The 8766-nt window shown below is 37.0% G+C and overlaps 1 protein-coding gene across 1 annotated transcript in view; it reads left to right on the forward strand.

Annotated features, from left to right (window-relative positions):
- The window catches only part of TBX18 (T-box transcription factor 18), a 31133-nt gene extending 26886 nt beyond the window's left edge, over positions 1 to 4247 (forward strand). Inside the window, exon 8 of the mRNA XM_082473966.1 lies at positions 1249 to 4247. Within this exon, the coding sequence (XP_082330092.1) occupies positions 1249 to 1973 (725 nt within the window). The 3' untranslated portion in view covers positions 1974 to 4247. The remainder of the gene's footprint in view (positions 1 to 1248) is intronic.
- Positions 4248 to 8766: the final 4519 nt, after the last annotated feature.

Consider the following 8766-nt stretch of genomic DNA (forward strand, 5'->3'; position numbering starts at 1 on the left):
CTCTAGGCAGCGTTCTCTTGTATTTATGATGAGAAGGTCAGGCACACTGAGGCAACCTTCCCTGAGCTCCCCTTTGAGTATTTCCTACAAGCACAGGGCTGGTGTTTCCTCAGAGGGAGCAGCACGGAAAGGGATGACACTTCCTTCTCTACTTGGTAGGTAGGACTCACAGCCCCCTCCTGCACTCAGGCATTTTACGCCTGATCCTGCCCAGCACCCCGTTGAGAATTTAGCATTGCTGGGTTTTAGATAATTATCATTGGGCAGATTGGGCTTTTAGATTATTTTGAGAAGCTATATAAAACACTGTCACTAGAGCAATGAAGGTTTTACAACCTATCCAGCCCATTGGAATTCTCTTCTCTCCCTAAGTTCCATCAAGTTGCAAACATCAATCTGTCAGCAAATCCAGAGTGGGGAGTCAGCCGCCACCACTGTTATTGATTGGATGCAGGGTTAACCCCCCTCTCTATTTCACAGGACTGTTTATTTGCTGGACCTCTGCTCTTGTGTTAGCATGTGATTCACCAAACCATTGTCTGTTTGGAAATGATATGTATACATGTAGCTGATTCACTTCGTTGTACAGCAGAAACTAACACAACATTGGAAAGCAACTATACTCCAATAAAAAAAAAATAAAGTTCTAGACCGTTGCCTTATTTCAGTAGCCCTGAGTGGTACAGTCATTGATGCACACAAGCTTGCAGTGGGAAGTTGCAAGTTTGTTTGAGGCAGGATGTGTCTTTGACCAATTTGGCTCTTTTCTTTGAATTCCTTCTTTTTTCTTGCAAGAAAATATATTGCTCCAGAGGAAGCTCTGCTGAAAGAAAGAGTAAAAGTTGGGTAGAAGTGAGGTGATGGAACTTTTGGAACAAGATACAGAGTAAGATGAAATTTATATTTTCTAAAGTTGCCAGGAAAGTCAGTATTTGTAGTGTTTATTATTAAAAAATGAGAAAACTTTGAGAAAGCTAATTGAGGGAGAAAATGTGAAAATTCTATGTGATAGTGTCCTAATATCTTCTGGAAAAAAAAAATCACTCCTTGGGGAGATAGTTTCCTTGAAAATATTGAGAAGATCTGTGTTTAAAATATTTCAGTCTGAATTCAATGAAATTACAATTCCTGAGAGCGGAGACCATCTCCTTTTCGTCTTTGTACCCGCCCCTTCTCACAAGTCCGACTAGCTCCTGTGTACACAATTGAAAGGAAAAGATGCTCTTTACATTTCAATTTCTTCTGCAGGAAATACAGGTTCCTCCACCTTACTCCAAGGTTCTGGGAATGGCGTTGCCGCCACCCACCCTCATCTTCTGTCCGGCTCCCCTTGCTCGTCTCCAGCCTTCCATCTGGGACCCAACACCAGCCAGCTGTGTAGTCTGGCCCCGGCTGACTACTCCGCGTGCGCTCGCTCCAGCCTAACCCTCAACCGGTACAGCACGTCCTTAGCCGAGACCTACAACAGGCTGACCAATCAGACGGGCGAGACCTTCGCCCCGCCCAGGACTCCCTCCTACGTGGGCGTGAGCGGCAGCGCCTCGGTGAACATGTCCATGGGCGGCACGGATGGGGACACCTTCAGCTGCCCACAGACCAGCTTATCCATGCAGATTTCTGGGATGTCCCCCCAGCTCCAGTACATCATGCCTTCACCCCCCAGCAACGCCTTTGCCGCTAACCAGACACACCAGGGTTCCTATAACACGTTCAGGTTACACAGCCCCTGTGCCTTGTATGGATATAACTTCTCCACATCCCCCAAACTGGCTGCCAGTCCTGAGAAAATTGTTTCTTCCCAAGGAAGTTTCTTGGGGTCCTCACCGAGTGGGACCATGACGGATCGGCAGATGTTGCCCCCCGTGGAAGGAGTGCACCTGCTTAGCAGTGGGGGTCAGCAGAGTTTCTTTGATTCTAGGACCCTAGGAAGCTTAACTCTCTCATCATCTCAAGTGTCTGCACATATGGTCTGATGAAGCCTTTAAGTTAAACTACATTGGAATCTGGCTAATGTATATTCTTTCTTCGTTTTCCTTGTCTTTTCTTTCTGGAAAGAAATATGAAAAGAAACTTATCAGTAGCTTGTAAAATGTACATATAATAGAAAATGAAGGCTCACTGAGTTTTTTTGACTTTCTCATGGTGAGATTGTAATTATCTTTGGTACATATGTATACTATATATGGCATGTGGAGTTTTGCAGCCTACAAAACCACATCCTCCCTCTATTTTTCCCCCAGTTACACAGAGTATTGGCATAAATGTAGTATGTTTAACCAAAGTTCTCATACTTTTTAAAAAACCAAACAGCAAACTTAAAACTTGGCAATGACACTAACCAGACTAAGACGTATAACTTAATTTATCAGGAAAATGCTCTACACAGTTTCCTACTTGAGGGTTGATAACCAGCAGTAACCAGCACACAGAGTCTTGTGATTTCTGTTATTCTTGGGCACAATGTGAGAACCTAAGTCAGTAGAAGTCTTAGTAATAGTACTGAGGTATTTGTAATCATGAAGGATTAGCTTTTGTGTTCCTACTTGCTCTTATTTATCACAGATATTAGGTGACTTTGGTCCTATAAAAATTCATAATCCATAATAATTACTTTCTTAAGGAAAATGGAAAGGCTTGTGATTTTTTCACTTTCTATTGGACATGTAAGAGGTATTTATTCATCTGCAGAGAATAAATTTCCAGTGTTTTGGATTTTTTGCTCATTTTATTTAGTATCAAGTAGACTATTAAAGAATGTCCTATAGACATTTTTAAATTCCAGTTTTCACCAGGGGAGGAATATATGATATGACTGGAATGGCAAAAAGAAAATAAATCCACCTCAAATTCTTTGATTCCAATGAGAAATGTCTAGCTTTTTAAATCAAGAAGAATAATATTGTTAGCTATCCCTTAGGTTTTTATAGTGTTTTTTTTTTTTTTAATTCAGGATTTTTTTCCATCTTGCTTTGCGATTCCTGACCCATGGTCTATAAGTAAGGGAAAAAGGCATTTATGCTACTTATTTATGTCTCATAACTCCTACAAATTGAAACCTTCCCCCTCCTGAACCTTGTCCCTTTGTCTGAGTCTTTCTCAAAACAGATAGATTCTAGGCCTTCATGGTGTTAAATAACGCTGTAAGGAATTTCAGGGGGTTATCTCCAGCAATCTGTCTTTTGGGGGTTGCAGTGCAAAGGCCAAAGCCCATTACTATAAAGTTCCTCTTGGAAGACTAAGGAGGAAGATACCAATTATGATAAAGGAGCTGTAAAACTTTTAACCTCAACATCATTTTTAACCTCGAAACTGAAAAAAAAAAAACGAAAACAGCATTATTTTTTAAAAATCCCTAAAACAATGTATACAGGGTTTCGAAGCATGTAGTAACTTTGATAGCACATAATGAGATGAATAGGAAAGGCTAAGAATGCAAGGTGAAGAGCATTACCATATGTCTATTGAGGATAAAATCATGTGTCTGTCCACTGACTCACTACATTTCATATATTTGCCAAGCGAAAGCAGTGTGTTTCAGTGCTAAACAGAATGGCTTTAACCCATCCCTAGGTTAGATGGGGCTAGGGCAAAGCTCCTGGTTTGCTTCTTTACTTGAAAACAACATGGCTGTTACATCTTGAGGGAGATTACTATTTAAACAGTATTTGCACAGAATGTGACTCTGTTTATATATACTGATAAATTTCCTCATGGGTTCTCTAACAGTTTGTCAAATTAGTATTGATCTTTAAATTTAAAATTAGCATGAAGACACATGACATATATCCAATAGGTAGATCTACATAAGATGTTTGTGTATGGTATTAATAACTTGACAAAGATTTGGGAAAAGTCCTTATTATGAGTACATCCCAGCCTCAGTGCTTGGTATAATTTAAGGAGAACAAGAGAGTTTTCCATCCGGAGAACTCAAACAGAGAAAGTAATGATCTGTACCTATATGCATTAATAAGAAGAGAATTTTCCTTTTTGCTCTTTGTGATTTGAGATGACACCGCAATACAAGTAGAATTTTTAATTAATCTTTTCTTTTCGATTTAGCAATATTGTACAAATGCTGTTTCCTTTAGGTTTTACTGTAAATATTAATCATCATGTCACTTCAAAGACTAGCCTTTTATCATTATATTAAATGACATACAGGCATTGATAATTATAATTATATATCTGTATTTTATTAAAAAATGCTTAAGAAATTATATATTAAAGTGTGTTACTAAACCCTTTTATGGCTTTGGAGGGGAATCATTTGAAGTGTCTATAAATGTTGTTCCAAGAATAGGCCCACACATGCATACTCCAAACACAAATTTTGTAGCTTATGATTACAAGGCATGGGGAAATGGGCCTGGCATTCATTTCTGATGTGTTAAATATAATTTCTTGGTGCCTTGACCATGTCATTGAAGGTGAAGACCTGACAAATGTTGAACACATGAAAATTCAAATGTGAGAAGAGGAGGGCAGAGTGGGATGTTTTGTTTTGGGTCCGGGGGGGAAGGGCAAGGATATAAGAATGAGCTGCTTGTACCACTGACCAGTGATGACAGATCACTTTTAGACCCCTTACTCAGAAAACATTCCAAGGGACATTGTGATGAGGTGAGGTTGCTGCTATCACAACCAGTCACATTTTGAAAATTAACACTTGCTTCCATACAGGCTCCCTCCCAGAGGTCACCAGCTTTTCACAAGCAGGGCACCCACTTGCTGACCCCTGATTTCTGGAATGTAGGGGGTCAGGAGACTTTGGTGGCCCCCAGAGAAGGTTGGGGCACAGTGTTGCTGATATAGCAAAGGATCACACTCACTCTTTATATTAGTGGAATTTTGAGCAAAATGCACCTCACTTTTAAAATGTGAATTCCTCTTGAGACCTCACTCCCTAGATTTAAACCTATTAGCAACTCACACCTTAGTATGAAATAGATAAACAGAAGTTTTAGAGATAGCTGGAGGTTTGATTAAGAGAAGGGAGTAATTTTTGGAGTAGGGAAGTTCTGGGAAAATATGAATGCGAAGGAGAAGGTGCAAGAAAAGTGATCACTAACCAAGCCTGGTGTAAAGCCATTACACCAGCCATTATTTAATTTCATGAGTTTCTTTCAGGAGTCATGGTAGAGTTGGTGGATGCTATGCCAGTGCTGTCTTTAATTAGACAGGTTTGTAAAGAATCCTTTATTTCAAAGTGTAACTCTGCTGGGTTTCCTCATGGGGAGTTTATTGACTCATCTGCATGGAGATTTTCTTAAGCCTTCCATTGGTAATTAAGTCATTTTATTAAATTATTACCATATTGTGTTTTAATCTCATTGATCATCATTCCTTAAAATATGTGCTCAGATAAACAGTAGGTGAAGTTGAACATGTGAACAGTTAAGTAGACATATGTGATTACGGCCTTCTAGGAGCTTAAAACTTGAAAACAATATCAGTGATGGAAATGAATAAATATATATATGTATATATTTTTTTCAAGTATAGAAACATCCAACAGATGTTTATAAACTTAGTATCCATCTACATGCTGATAGATTTTCAAATGGTGAATTTTCCTTTTTTGGGATTTTGCTATGGTGAGATCATCACTTCCTTGAGAATAGGGAACTTGGTTTCAAACAATGGGTTTCCCAATCATGATTTTGGACAAAACGTAACCACTTTAGATCTCAGTTTTTTTGTATGTGAAAGGAGTGTCTGGGATGAGAATCTGTACTATTCCTTTCAGTTTCAAATTCATATGACCTTAGTGCATAAATAATATTCAGCTTGATAGTAGGAAAATAGCTTTATAAAAATGTATCTTTGGGAGATATGTACATATATTTGGATATATATATTTCCAAAAGGTATGTTTTTATAAAACTATTTTAGATATATATCTATCTTTATAAAGAACATTACACCACCAGGATTATTTTAAATTTATTGGATTACTTAGAATTTTAAAAAAAATGGAACTGTGCTTTATTTAGTTATATAAGACATACGTTTGTATATTAGTATTTGAAGGAAGCCGCACTTAATTATGTATTTGCTACTTTAGAGTGAACAGAAAAAGATGTTAATAAAATTTCCTTTTCATGATGCTCTTAATGGCATGGCATAAAATTGTTTCACTTTGGAAATAAGTGAAATAATTATGGCATCTAGTAAAATATTTAGAGATCATTCCAAGCCATTCAAAATTCATTTAAATCTTCACTGAGAAAAAAACCTGAATTTGTCTTTTTGAAGGGTTTTATTCATGCTGAGACTCAGATTAAAAATATAAAAAAGTTGATTACTCTGCAATTCACTGAGTTTACACAAGGCTGGATCAACATACCAATTCTTTGTTCATTTAAAAAATTATATTAATTTTAAAATAATATTTTAAAACTATATTAATTTTAAAATATTTGATAATTTTAGATTTTTAAAATTATATTAATCAGGTCACTAGAATAACTTAATAATAAGCAAAGACATTTTTCTAAATAACAGCTTTATTGAGATATAATTCACAAACCATACAATTCACCTGTTTAAAGTGAACAATTCAGTGGTTTTTAGTGTAATAAGAGTTGTGCAACCATCACCACAATCAATTTTAGAGCATTTTCATCACCCTGCAGAAAACTCCATGCCCATTAAGTCACCCCTTTTCCCTCTACTCTTTCTTTAACCCAAAGTCCTAGGCAACCACTAATCTACTTTCTGTCTATAGATTTGCCTATTTTGGGCTTCTCACTTAAATGGAATCATACAATATGTGGTCATTTGTGACTGGCTTCTTTCACTTAGCATAATGCTTTCAAGGTTCATTCATGTTGTAGCATGTATCGGTATTTAATTTCATTTTCTTGCTGAATAATAGTCCATTGTAGGTATACACTACGTTTTATTTATCCATTCATTGATGGACATTTGGATTGTTTTCATTTCTTGGCTGTTAAGAATAATGCTGGTAAAAACACTGGCGTACATGTTTTTGTGTGGACATATGTTTTCATTTCTGTTGAGTATATGCCTAGGAATGAAATTGCTGGATCCTGTCGTAATATTTTGTGGAACTTCCAGACTGTCTTCCCAAGTCATTGCACCATTACACATTTTTACCAGCAATGTGTGAAGGTTCTGATTTTTCCATATCCTTACTAACAGTTGTTATTATCAGTCTTTTTGAGTATAGCCATCCTAGTGGGTATGAGTGATATCTCATTGTGGTTTTGATGTTCATTTCCCTGATGACTGACGATGTTGAGCATCTTTTCCTGTATATCTTCTTTACAGAAATGTCTGTTCAGATCCGTCACCCATCTTTAATTGGGTTGTCCTTTAATTATTGAGGTGTAAGAGTTCTTTATATATTCTGGATACAACTCTCATCAGATATATTTCTTGCAAATATTTTCTCCCATTTGGTGGGCTGTGTTTTAACTTTATTGTTCATGTCCTTTGCCTCACAAAAGTTTTTAATTTTGAAGAGACTCAATTTATCTATTCTTTCTTTTGTTGCTTGTACTTTTGTTATGTGGGCCAAGACATTTTGATGAATTTTTAAAATCTGCCTTTTCACATTCTTAGTAGAAGTAGTAATAACAGAACTGCATTTTAGCGTGCTTTTCGGGTGTATAAATTTAATAGTACTTGATAAATTACACCTCCTCCCAACATACCTGAAATGTTGTCCTTGGGTAAATAATTATACATCCTTAAGTGCCTTAAAAGGAAAGTGAAAAGATCCCAAAGCATCATGACGTTTTTATTACCATAGAAAAAGGCTGGCACATTCAGTATTTATTCAATCAATAAATATTTATTGAGCATCTACATTGGCATTATTTTAGACATTTGAGGTATTGCAGTGAAAAAAAATGTTGGTGTCTTCAAATGCCCTGTAAAAGTTGAAATGCTGGTTTCCTAGGGAAGAAAACTTCATACTGTAACATATCACAGTTGGCAGGAAAAAAGTGTTGCCTCTTGGCTTCTCTGTGAACTGGTGCCCTCGCCCTTATTTTGATATTACATATTCCAGATGGTCACTGCAAAATGCTTGCTCCTATGCCAAGGTACAACAGGGATGCATTATCGCCTTAATTCTGAGTTTGTTCCGTGGTTTTCTTTGGAAACCCTAACATCATTTAAACGCAATTGTTTCAGTTTGGCTCTGTTTACAGAACTTTAGTAAGATATTTCCCTATTAATAACAGGAAAGGGAAACCTTACTTGTTTAGGGTTTTGGGAAACTCCTGCATATTTTTCTTAAAGGTATTTGGTGAAATGGATTGCAGAGATTTGCAGATTTCTTTTTCTTAATTTGCCTAAATGAATTTCAAGGGAAAATTAGTTGAACCATATGTTTTTCAAACAACAGAAGCTCTTACTCATCAATGATAAAGACAATTTCAAAAGTCATTTCTATCAAGGAATGTTACAAAGTTCCAGTAGTCCCTGGCTTTAGGGACTAAGGAATGAATGAACATCATGGCAGGTCCCTTGCAGCTTCTGCTCATTTTTTTATTTTTCTGAATTTGATGACCTTGGTGTGTGGAGAAGAGAGGAAATAGCAATTGCCTATGTTTAAATGTCTGCTGTCGACTCAATTTTACCTTGGGAGGGCATGATGGGGAGACAGAAATATAAAAATTAGAGCTAGAAGGGCCTGAGTGGTCAAGTAAGAGAGTTGTATGTGGAGAAGCAACTGACCTTCTTGTTACCTCATTGAGGTAACAATGTTGACTCAACTACAAGCTTCAGACA

The sequence above is a fragment of the Balaenoptera physalus genome, assembly GCF_965194825.1.
Source record: "Balaenoptera physalus genome assembly, chromosome: 9".
Taxonomy (NCBI): Eukaryota; Metazoa; Chordata; class Mammalia; order Artiodactyla; family Balaenopteridae; genus Balaenoptera; species Balaenoptera physalus.